General features: G+C 43.3%; 1 protein-coding gene across 1 annotated transcript in view; it reads left to right on the top strand.

The window, feature by feature from the left end:
- The window catches only part of LOC135556571 (protein phosphatase 1H-like), a 48,109-nt gene extending 36,394 nt beyond the window's left edge, over positions 1–11,715 (top strand). Inside the window, exons 7-10 of the mRNA XM_064989877.1 lie at positions 2,729–2,792; positions 4,354–4,461; positions 7,231–7,382; positions 7,868–11,715. Coding sequence (XP_064845949.1) covers positions 2,729–2,792; positions 4,354–4,461; positions 7,231–7,382; positions 7,868–8,015 — 472 coding nt within the window. The 3' untranslated portion in view covers positions 8,016–11,715. The remainder of the gene's footprint in view (positions 1–2,728; positions 2,793–4,353; positions 4,462–7,230; positions 7,383–7,867) is intronic.
- The last annotated feature ends 1,437 nt before the right edge of the window (positions 11,716–13,152 follow it).

Genomic DNA, 13,152 nt, shown 5'->3' with positions numbered 1-13,152 from the left:
GGTCTCTTATGGTCAATCTTCCAATGATATGCCTACAAATACGTCACAATGCTGCAGACACCTTGGGGAAACGACAGAAAGGGCAGACTCATTCCTCTCGCATTCACAGCCATATAAGGAGACAATGGAAAATGGAGCCTCAAAAATCCTGCTCATTTCCTGGATGCCGTCTCATCTTGGTTTTGCCTGTAGCTCACGTTCTAGGGCACGCACAGAGAATATCTTTGCAGTTCTGGACACGTCAGAGTGTTTTCTTTCCAAAGCTACCAATTATATGCATAGTCGAGCATCTTTTTGTGACAAAATATTGCGCTTAAAACGGGCACGTCTTTTTATCCAAAAATGATATAGCGCCCCTAGAGTTTCAAGAGGTTAATGAGAAGGGTGTGCTTGAAAGGATGCACATAACTCTGCAATGTTGGGTTGTATTGGAGAGAGTCTGTCTAATTTTCCACACAGTCTGTGCCTGTATTAGTTGTCATGCTAGTGAGGGCCGAGAATCCATTCTCACATAGACACGTAGTGTCAAGGGGCATCAGTCTTAACAGCGCGATTTGCCAAGGCAGGATACTCTGAGCGCAGCCCAATCCAGAAATCTGGCAGTGGCTTCTGATTTAAATTCAATTTTCACAGAACCGCTTGTTGCAATTTCGATGAGGCTGTATTGTTCAGATATCAGTAAGTGGACCCGAGGCAGGGCATGAAAGGGAATACTGAATCCAGTTGTTTGTGTCATCCGTGTCAGGGAAATACCTGCATAATTGAGCATCCAAGTCACTCAGGTGCTTCGCTAGATCACATTTGACATTGTCCGTAAGCTTGAGTTCATTTGCAAACAAATCATACAATGATGGAAAGACCTGTGTGTTGTCCTTGTTAATGCAGACAGAGAAGAGCTCCAACTACTTAAACAGCCTAAATGTTGTACCGCATATTGAATATAGTTGCGGAGAGTCCCTGTAATCCTAGATTCAGATCATTCAGAGAAAAAACATCACCCAGATAGGCCAGTCGTGTGAGAAACTCGTTATCATGCAAGCGGCCAGACAAGTGAAATTATGGTCAGTAAAGAACTTTTGTCTCTTAATTTAAAAAAAGCGTGTCCGTACTTTGCCCCTTGATAACCAGCACAACCATGTTGTAAAAGCGTTACATGGTCGCTGCCCATGTCATTGCATAGCGCAGAAAATACATGAGTTCAAGGTCCTTGCTTTAACAAAGTTAACCATTTTCACTGTAGTGACCAAAACGTATTTCAAGCTGTCAGGCATTCCCTTGGCAGCAAGAGCCTCTCGGTGGATGCTGCAGTGGACCCAAGTGGCGTCGGGAGCAACTGCTTGCATGCGAGTTACCACTCCACTATGTCTCCCTGTCATGGTTTTTGCGCCATTTAGTACAGATACCAACATGAGCAGCTGCTATGGTAGGTTACATACGGACGGTTAGTGGAATTCCCGCGAGAGAGTAACGGTTAATGTGACTGGATGTTAATTATTTGACTAGGTTACCTGTATTTGGCATTGTTGTTATTTCTCTGAACTCTAGATGGTTTAATTTTATTTTTGGCAGTGAAACGAGGCTACCCAAATGTATGGCCCGGCCCCGTTGGAAAATATAAATGAACTGTTTTGAAAATGTGAAGATTTTTTTTTTTTTTTTTTTTAAACGTGAATCACATTTTTATTTGGTGTACCTCTGACAGCAAGGGGTACACGTACCCCAGTTTGGGAATACCTGCAGATGTATGGATACTGTGGATAGATGGATACTGTGGATAGATGAATAGATAAATACTGTAGATGGATGGATAGCATGGCCTCAGATCTAGCTCTGCATGCTGCAGAAAGTGCTGAGTGTGTGAGTTCTGCTGGCCCAGGGTGGAAGCATATGGTCTCCAAGTGGAACCAGTAATCTAAAAACCATTCCAGTCCTGTCTAACCCTCCTCTCTCTACACCAGCACAGCTGAAATGCATCTGACAAGATATGGTAGGATGGCTTTCATTACCAAGCTGGTGTTTATCACATTCACATGCAGGACCAGGTGTGAATTTAGAATAGAAAATCCAGAATCCTTTCAGTCGGTATAAATGGTGTGTGATTTGTGACCATGGGGTGGTTACTTTCGATGTGGTCATAACTGCTGCTTAGAAAGTAAGGTGAAACGTTTAACACTGAAAAAGACTGTGCATTAGTACATTGGCTTTCTTAAGGAGCCAGACGTTTTTACATTGAATGTACTATAGATGCCCAGATACAAATGTAAGACCTTTCCTTAGCACGTGTGTAATATTTTCCAGTCTGATCTCTTGTACTGCATCTTCATCGACTCCCAGTCACATGCTGTTGAAAAATGCATGAGTGGGGGTTGTTTAAGCACTGCTTTGAGAATATGGGGGATTATACGGGGGGGGGGGGATCAATCAATCACCCCTCTCTACACACACACACACAAACAATCTGAAACAGGAACACCATCTCATACATTCATTGGTATTTCCCACTTTGTCACAAGGGTATACTTTTGCAAAAAAAAATGTGAAGATATGTTTTCTCTCTTTGTATTGTCTGGGTGTTTCTCTTTTCTTCCTAACTCTGTCTCCTCAGCTTGTCTCGTCTACAGGCCCTGAGGGAGGTGGTGTATCTCCCGGGCACACTGCGTACGAACCACTGCCTGCCTGGCTGCCATAAAACAAAAACCCATTAAAGTCTCTTCTCTCCGGTGTGCAGGGCATATAAAACCATTGAGGACGACGACCTGAAGTTTCCCCTAATCTACGGTGAAGGGAAGAAGGTAAGACTGCTCTCGCACAACCGCCTGCCTCTCTCCCTGCCTGCTGATAGGGTTACTCCCACAGCCTTGTGTTGCTAAGCTGTAATCAAAGCTCCACCAGGGCACCATTAGTCAACCCAGTGTCACACTGGAGGAAGGAGCACTTTCAGTCTGCAGGAAGGCTCACTATGGTGGCGTTACAGACCATCTTTATAACAGTCACACTGCACACACGATAAGATTGCTAGCCTATATCTTGTTAATGTGGTTCCTGAGATGCCAAGCCAAAGTCTGGTTATCACAGCTTGCTACTATGCCCATCATCTGACATGTAGGCAGTAGAGGGCTGTGTCGTTAGTTGAGGACCAAGAAGATATCCCTCCAAGTGCAGTCTGTTACCACACTAACCCTCCTATCACAGTCGGCTGTTCCCAAGACATCAAGTGCCAGCCGAGGCCTGTCCCCCCTTTACAGTGGGGGAGAGAGAGATTGGTAGATAGGGCAATAGAGTGTAGGGAGAGAGGGCAAGAGATGGGTAGATAGAGCGTTAGAAGGGAGGGAGAGCTGGGTAGATATGGCGATAGAAGGGAGCGCATGGGGATGTGCTGGAGAGGAACGCCAGAGCACTTCAAAGCCTGGCACAGCATGTTGGGTCCGTACATACGCTCAGCAATTAATCCCAGGATGTTTCTCCTTCTGCCCGAGGAGCTCTCTCACTCCCTCTCTCCCTGTCTCTCTCCATCATTATCTAGTCTCTCTTTTCATCGCTCTCTAGTTGCGGCATTTGCACTGCACACTGATCCAAGGTCAGGCCAACTGACTGTACAACTGCCTCCTCAATCTCTCCTCTACCTTCACTCTTACCCTCTTTCTTTCCTCGCCCCCCTCGGTCTCCCATTCTCTTTCTCATCTTCCTCTCTCCTCACTCTCACCGCTTCCCTCCTCTCTCTCTCTCCTCCTCACATGGCTCCTATTTGATATAGATTCAATTAGTACTGCTCCCCAGCTCCGAGCCGATAGCCCTTTTCAGAGACAGGGGCGATATGTGCAGACAGTAGCAATCAAAAGGAATTTCACACAGAGTACAAATGAGGGAGACCGTAGACTGTGCTGGCATCTCAGACAAGAGAGAGGTCAGAGATCGTTAAGGATTGTGTGTGTTTATGAAGATCAGATTTGCTCTCAGAGAGAACATATCCTTGGAGGTCATCATTATTAACGTCATGAGGCCATCATTGGTCCAGTTTTCAGTTCTCCCGTGATGAATAAGGAGTCTCACAGAGGGGAGTATGATTGATTTATCTGGGCCAGGGTAAATAGAATTTCAATTTAGTAGATTATTTTAAGAGGATTTTTTTCAATTCATGTTTGTTATTTCAATTCCTTATCCCGCTGAGTTGACAGAGTTGAAAAAACGGTAGAATTGACCCTGAGGTCAACACATCAAAAGACTTGGATCAAATGATTCCAAACATTGGTTTGAAATAATTGTTGTTGCCAAAACAGAGTTGGGGAATGAGGATCATAGGGTCAGAGGGAGGTGATTATAGTTCCTCTCTTTGATGGTCTCATCCCTCCACAGGCCCGTGTGTTGGCTACCATCGGGGTCACCAGGGGCCTGGGAGACCACGAGCTCAAAGTGCATGACTCCAACATCTACATCAAGCCCTTCCTGTCCTGCTGTCCCGAGGTAGAGTATTGTACTCCTCATTTTCTATTTCCTGTCTATCAATAACCTGATGGGTTTTTTAATGGTGCTGTAATCACATTCCAGTGCATCAATCCTTATTGACCTCAGATCATGATGATACAATGAGAGGAAGTCATGCCTGTGTTCCAAACAGCACCCTATCCCTTTTTATAGTTCACCGCTTTTGACCAGGGCCCATCAAGTCTTAAAAGAAGCTCTCACCTCCCAACCAACCCTCCACTGAACACGTACCTCCTGCCTCCTGATAGTCAGGAAGCTCTCAACACTCTCTTGATCTTTAATTCATCACCCACTGAGTTCAGTCATGGTTCAGGCAGTATGCAACTACGACAGTAGATTAGCTTTTTTTTGAAGATCTCTTCTTTTGAACCTTTTTTCCTTGCCGTCTATCTGCCCTTGCTGTTGCTTTAAAGTCACAGTAAATACATGTGCAGACAGTATGTATATAAGATGGAGGTCATAAAATTGCTATGGAATCCAGCGGTCAGTGGTTTCCACGGTTTCCCATTGGGTGAACCCAAGGTCAAGGCTCTTCCTGTTAATCACTTCCTGTTGTGGGTCAAAAGTAAGATGTGGTTAGTGGGAGAGTCATCACTGTTTTACAGTATGATGTCTCAATTTCGAAATCTCCCTTGAACTGTATTGTGAAACAGATTCTTAAGATTGTGTCTCCCATTGCTGGTTATTATTCCAGTCAGACAGAGGTTGATAAGACAATATTTTGTTGCCTATAGCCTTTCGACTGATTCTTTCACAACCACTATTACAACACCGTCTTCATGTAGTGTTTGTTCAGTGACTGACTAGCACTGCCAGTTTGTATGAGGTGACGTGATATGCCTCCTATGGAGGAACAGCATAGCAACATGTCCATGGTTATCACCATAACAGTACTCCCCCTACCAGCACATTGAAACAACAATACTTCAAAACCATGGCACTTTGTACAAAGACCAAAGCCAGGGGCATTACTTAGTGCTCTCTGATTGTGACATACTGCAGGATGCCTTTTCATTATACCAGATACTTGAAGAGCGTGTGCTGTAGCAGTGCTAGTAGATGGAGTAGCGCTGATCTATACATTTACACACATACACACCTTATTCACTTAAGTATTCAGACCCGTTGCTATGAGACCAGAAATTGAGATCAAGTATATCCTGGTTCCATTGATCATTATTGAGATGTTTTTACAACACCTGTGGTAAATTCAATTGATTGGACATGATTTGGTAGGGCCCACACCTGTCTATATAAGGTCCCACAGTTGACAGTGCATGTCAGAGCAAAAACCAAGTCATGAGGTCAAAGGAATTGTCTCCTAGAGCTCCTAGACAGGACTGTGGAATGTAGGGAAAGTAACCATAAAATATCTGCAGCAATGAAGGTCCTCAAGAACACCGTGGCCTCCATCATTCTTAAATGGAAGAAGTTTTGAACCACCAAAACTCTTCCTATAGCTGGCCGCCCGGCCAAACTGAGCAATCGGGAAGAAGGGCCTTGGTCAGGGAGGACCAAGAACCTGATGGCCACTCTGACAGAGCTCCAGAGTTCCTTTTGTGGAGATGGTTGTTCTTCTGGAAGGTTCTCCCATCTCTGCAGCACTCCACCAATCAGGCCTTTATGGTAGTGTGGCCAGATGGAAGACACTCCACTCCTCAGCAAAAGACACATGACAGCCCACTTGGAGCCCACCTGAATGCCAAGCGTCATGGCTGGAGGAAAACTGGCACCATCCCTACGGTGATGCATGGTGGTGGCAGCATCATGCTGTGGGGATGTTTTTCAGTGTCAGAGACTGGGAGACTAGTCAAGATCGAGGGAAAGATGAACGAAGCAAAGTACAGAGAGATCCTTGATGAACCTGCATGGTGGTGGCAGCATCATGCTGTGGGGATGTTTTTCAGTGTCAGAGACTGGGAGACTAGTCAAGATCGAGGGAAAGATGAACGAAGCAAAGTACAGAGAGATCCTTGATGAACCTGCTCCAGAGCACACAGGACCTCAGACTGGGGCGAAGGTTTACATTCCAACAGGACAACGACCCTAAGAACACAGCCAAGACAATGCAGGAGTGGCTTCAGGACAAGTCTGAATGTCCTTGTGTGGCCCAGCCAGAGCCTGGACTTGAACATGATCAAACATCTCTGGAGAGACCTGAAAATAGCTGTGCAGCGACGCTCCCCATCCAACCTGACAGGATCTGCAGAGAGGAATGGGAAAAACTCCCCAAATACAGGTGTGCCAAACTTGTAGCATCATACCCAAGAAGACTCATGTCTGTAATTGCTGCCAAATGTGCTTCAAAAAAGTACTGAGTAAAGGGTCTGAATACTTATGTAAATATGATATTTCAGTTATTTATTTATTTCAATTTGCAAAGATTTATGAATACCATTTTTTCCTTTGCCATTATGGGGTATTGTGTGTAGCTTTAACTTCCTTCATACTGGGAACAGAGACATAAAAATGTTTTCTACAAGTTCTTCTGACTCTGGGGAAGTAGATAAAGTGCCTGATTGCCAAAATCCCGAAGTATCCCTTTAAGACAACACCGGTCTTAAAGGAATATTGTGTGGAGGGAGACGGTGTTACAATGTGTGGCAGGAGACGGTGTGACAAATTGTGTAGTGCATACATCTGAATATTCTATCACCATTAATGGCCTAAAGTGCAGACCGGATGTGTCTGATCTTCTATTTTCTCTGTAATAGCATTACTATTACCCCCCTCTCTCCCCATCCACAGGTCAAAGTGTACCCTCTGACGCAGTATGAACATGGGGTGGATGACGTCCTGGTGATGGGGACAGATGGGCTGTGGGACGTCCTATCCAACCAGGACGTTGCCGAGGCAGTCACTGGTTTTCTTGCCAACTGTGGCCCTGACGACCAGTATAGGCATGTTCTACGTTCCATGTTCCGCTCATACTACTGTAGCCCAGCTGCTAACAGACAGATGCTGTGGTCAAATCACACTCACCTCGCTCTTATTTGGAGAGGATATGCTTCTTACAGTATCTTGCTGTAATTACACACATTTTAAAAGTATTTTCTGAAGTTGATGAAGAGCTTATGAGACTAGTAACGTAAAGGTTCCTTTCTTGAGGATCCCATAGCATGATGGTTGATTTCAGTGATAACATTGAAATCATTTCTGAAATGTCCTACCCCTTTCTTAGTTTGGGGTTAAGTAAACTCCAGACGACTGGTGGGAGAGTATAGAGAATAGAGGCTTTCTAAAGTGTAGGTTATAATGTCATCATTCTCTTGCTCTTTGTTCACACACTGTATGTAGATGATTACAACTAACTGTCTGCCTTATGTCAAAGTATATTGTCCATAGTGTCTTCTAACTGTCTTTTGTCTCTTCCATTGTGACCCAGGTACACGATGGCAGCTCAGGACTTGGTGATGAGGGCACGGGGGGTCCTGAAGGACCGAGGCTGGAGGATAGCCAACGAACGTCTAGGCTCCGGAGACGACATATCTGTCTACATCATCCCTCTGAGGTACGGCAACCTGCAGACCTAGCCGTAGCCCAGCTCACCACACCACCACCCACCATGGGACTCTAGACAGGTCTGTGTCCAAAATGACACCCTATATAGTGCACTACTTTCGGCCAAGGCCATGACAAGTATTGCATTATGTAGGGAATAGGGTGCAATTGTAGGCTTCTCCCAACCGGCAGACCTAGCTAAGGTCCAGCTCACCACCCACCATGGGACTCTAGACAGGCTGCCCCCCTCTACCATCTATCCTATCCCCTCTGTCCTAAAATCAATGCCCTGGTGCTCACACAGTGCTTCATCCCAAACGGTTTTCCTGAGGAAACAAGATGGCTGCTGGTTGCTGTACAGTACAGGGTAGCATGATTGTTCTTGTCTCTTGTGAAAGGAAGGAAAATCTCAGGATGTTCCAATATACAGTACCTTCAGTTTCTTCTTGTGTTTCTGCGCTGCAATGGAACAAGGGACAATTCTGGATTTAAAGGCCCACCGGGGCCATGTATTTTGAGTAATTCATAACCAACCCTTTGTTGTTTTTCAGTAGGCTACGGCTTCTGCATTGCCAAATATTTTCTGATGCAATGGAAGAGTATTGCTTTCACAAAAGCAATACTTTTCTTATGGATATCGCATGGGGAAAGACAAAGGGACTCTCTCTTTCAAAGTGCAATGCTTTATGGGATTGTTTTTTATCCTTTTTAGATGAGGTATTGTTACTATATTACTGATTATGAACAAGTAAAAATGCTTAGAAATGAATGGATTTTAGATATCCATGCTGTACAGTGTAAAGAACCTGTTTTGAACTGTCTGTATATACTGTACGTTATGAAACCTATCCTGTCCCTATGATCCATTACGTACATAAGTCACAGACCTAGACAGTACAATCCTACCACAGACAAACTATAGCGTTCAGCTTTCAGAACTATTGTTTGGGTGTTCCTCTCCAAGTGTAAGGTGAATGAAGTCAGTCTTATGGTCGTTTTATTGCCAGTGACAATGTTAATCTCTCATTGTTTATTTTTTCTTAATTTTGACAGGTTTGTTTTTTCTTTGTCATTGCGATGACCCTGAAAGTGGATTTACTTAAAGGATGTGAAGAAACACATTTTATACATAATTGTGAAACAGCTACCTCATGTTTTTGCTTTGTTTTAAACAAGATATCCAATTCCTTGTCCCAGTTGAACCTTTTATTTTCCTATTTGTCAAATACTTGTTTGCATCATCCTGTTTGCGTGCTCGTTTACTTTTCAAATATGAAACAGCCATTCCTTAATTAATTGTCACTAGTTTTCATACAAATATAGCTTAGTTTAGCTCTGTAACAAAATATTAGGAAAAGTGTTCTGTATAGCGACATGAATAGGATGTAAAATGGGTCAAGTTTACTGAATGTTCTTACAGCTGAATCCTAAATTGAGACATGGTTGTCATTTTATCTTATTGAGGCAAATGCTTGATTTATGCAAAAGTTCAAGTTACGAGTGTGGATCTCTCATATGAACATTCAGTTCTTGAAGGCTGGAATTACATCCCTTAAGCAGATACATTGATTAGCAAGTGCTTGGGAGAAACACATGAGATTAAATTGAATGCTGGTATGAAAACTGTGGCTCTGTTTTTTGTTGTTTTTAAGTGATCTTTACTTGTAGTTTACTGAACATGTGTCACAACTCAGGGAGCTGTGTGACCAATTCTCATGCCGGATGCTATACAGAAAATGTGTCTGTACCAGAGGAGGCTGGTGGGAGGAGCTTTAGGAGGACCGGTTCATTGTACAGACTGGAATGGAATAAATGGACTGGTATCAAACATGGAAACCAGGTTTGACGCTGTTCATTCAATGCCATTCCAGCCATTACAATGAGCCTGTCCTACAGCTCCTCCCACCAGCCTCCTCTGCTCTGTACAGGAATTCTTATTTTATCCTGAATCCTTTTGTTATTATGCAGTCTGGTATTTACACTTTGCTGAACAATACTCTGCAAACTAACCATTTAGGGCATTAACCTGAATCGATTGCTGTTCAGATACAGTATGAAGGATGTACAGTGTATTCTTATGTTTCCACCTCTTCCATTTTCTGGATTAGAAAATGGAGGATGTAATGCCAGGTGAACTTCCTTTATTCAATGCAGTATGATGACAATGTTCTTGGATGTCCAGTCATGAACTACGCTAATGGACATTGTACACATCTCTCCTACTGCCGTGGGACCTCTACTGATGCCACTGGCGATCTAAAAACACTCACACAGTCACTATGATGTCAGAATTTGGGACTTGCTAGATGTCGTTTTAAGTTGATTCATCTCTTGAGTTGTTTAAAAACGTTGTTAGGGAGGTGTTGATGTGTGTGTCGCTGACTAAGACCGCACTGTTTCTAATCCAATCAAAGTAGTCTAGTCATGGCCTAATCCATGTTAATTTGTCTCTGTTCCTTTTAATGTATTTGGCATGTTTATTTTAAAGCTGTTTCAAAGTGTTTTTGTTCTGATAACAAACTTTACTAATCTATTTCTCTATGACTGACCTGCTCAAAACATTGCAGAAAGAGGCCCAGGGCTCTCTTCAGTCTGGATCACCGAAGCGTTTCAGATTGTGTGATAGAAATGTAAAGGTAATTTCCAATTGAGCCGATTTAAGCAGTGTTTACCGTGAATGCAGTCTCTGCTAGCGTGGGAACATTGGCTTTACATTTCAATCACACTATAACGCTAAACTTACTCAATACAGTTGAAGTCGGACGTTTACATACACCTTAGACAAATACATTTTAAACTCCGTTTTTCACAATTCCTGATATTTAATCCAAGTAAAAATTATTTTAGTTCTTTCAGGTTATGCCGATATAGGACACGTTTTACTGTGGATATAGATACTTTTGTACCTGTTTCCTCCAGCATCTTCACAAGGTCCTTGGCTGTTGTTCTGGGAATGATTTGCACTTTTTGCCACAAAGTACGGTCATCTCTAGGAGACAGAACGCGTCTCCTTCCTGAGTGGTATAAGGGCTGTGTGGTCCCATGGTGTTTATACTTGCGTACTATTGTTTGAACAGATGAACGTGGTACCTTCAGGCGTTTGGAAATTGCTTTCAAGGATGAACCAGACTTGTGGAGGTCTCCAATTTTTTTTCTGAGTTCTTGGCTGATTTCTTTTGATTTTCCCCTGATGTCAAGCAAAGAGGCACTGAGTTTGAAGGTTGGCCTTGAAATACATCCACATGTACACCTCCAATTGACTCAAATTATGTCAATTAGCCTATCAGAAGCTTCTAAAGCCATTCAACCAAGGGTATGTAAACTTCTGACCCACTGGAATTGTGATTAAGTGAAATAATCTGTGTAAACAATTGTTGGAAAAATTACTTGTCATGCACAAGGTCTTAACTGACTTGCAAAAACTATAGTTTGTTAACAAGAAATTTGTGGAGTGGATGAAAAATGTTTTGTAATGACTCAAACCTAAGTGTATGGAAACTTCCGAATTCAACTGTATGTATTGAATAGAGCCTGAAGCAGAATGTAAACATAATTGTAAATAAAATGTAAAGGATACTTCTAGAACAATTCTCTCCTTTGTACAACTGTATGTGCTCTACATGGTTCTTAAGCCCCAAGTAAAGAAATGAAGTAAACAGGCATTTGCAATGTTTTGGAAAATGCATAGAAGAAAATAATTTGAAGGATTGCTTTTCAAATGGATTAAAAATACTATGAGCTGATTCTAAAGCCTTTTTTTCTTGTAAATGTTTCATAAGGAACTGTTTACAAAGGGTACACTCATTAACACAAAGTACCATTGTGTCTACAGTATTTACCACAACAGATTTAGATAGTTCTATATATCAGATGGATACAGTAGACATACTGATGTCGGAAGCCTTTGTCTAGTGTTCAGCTCTCAATCCCCAGACTGCACTAAGTGTTTTGCTTTAGACAGATGGAAGGTGCTACAAGAGGTGGTGATTGATTCCTGGGTAGAGCAGTGCTCTGGTGAGCCCTGTATGGCAGGTTGGGCCCCTGGGGGAGCAGACATCTGGAGGGAGGGAGGCGGTCGACTGGCTGGATGCTCTGTTACCAGGGCTCTCCATTTGTCTCTGTTATTCCTCACATGGTGATTTCTTGCCCTTTTCTTACCTGTATTGGAAGAGTAGGTTCAAGGTCCCTTCCCTCAGACCTTTTTCTACAATGCATTTGAGGAATCGAGGGGAATATGAATTGAGAAATAACCCATCACAGCACTGCCCCCGCCTCCCCACCACCACCAATCACACACAGCCAGGGAACTAGAGCAGCTTTGCAGGGGCACCCTGGTGTGTCTGTGCCCTCAGTGCACCCATTGTGACAGTGCCATGATACTCAACTCCCTGTCAGAGTCCCATAGGGTGAGGGGTAGGCCGATCAGTTAGAACAAATCCCCAACTGGCAGATGAAGCTTCTGCGAGGGAGAAAGGAAGGCTTGTGAGAGACTGGGTGATCGAATGATACCCATGCAACTGTCCACACCTTCGGGTTTGTATGTAATATATTTTTGTCAATGTCTATACCGAACAAAAATATAAACGCAACATGCAACAATTTCAAAGACTTACTGAGTTACAGTTCATATATGGAAATCGGGCATTTGAAATAAATGAATTCTGCCCTATCTATGGATTTCACATGACCGGCAATACAGATATATCTGTTGATCGAAGATACTTTAAAAAGTAAAAAATGAAGGGGTGTGATCAGAAAACCAGTCAGTATCTGTTGTGCCCACCATGTCCCTCATGTAGTGCGACACACCTTCTCAAAGAGTTGAGGCTGTTGATTGTGGCCCGTGGAATGTTGTTCCACTCCTCTAAAATGGCTGTGCGAAGTTGCTGGATATTGTTGGAAATGGAACACGCTTCCGTAGACGTTGATCCAGAACATCCCAAACATGCTCAATGGGTGATATGTCTGGTGAGTATGCAGGCCATGGAAGAACTGGGACTTTTTCAGCTTCCAGGAATTGTTTACAGATCCTTGCGACATGGGGCCGTGCATGATCATGCTGAAACAGGAGGTGATGGCGGCGGATAAATAGTATGACAATGGGCCTCAGGATCTCGTCACAGTATCTCAGTGCATTCAAATTGCCATTGATAAAATGCAATTGTGTTC

The sequence above is a fragment of the Oncorhynchus masou genome, chromosome 15 (genome assembly GCF_036934945.1).
Source record: "Oncorhynchus masou masou isolate Uvic2021 chromosome 15, UVic_Omas_1.1, whole genome shotgun sequence".
In the NCBI taxonomy this organism is placed as follows: Eukaryota; Metazoa; Chordata; class Actinopteri; order Salmoniformes; family Salmonidae; genus Oncorhynchus; species Oncorhynchus masou.
Note: the sequence above shows the minus strand (reverse complement) of the source record. Positions and strands in the feature narration are given on the sequence as shown.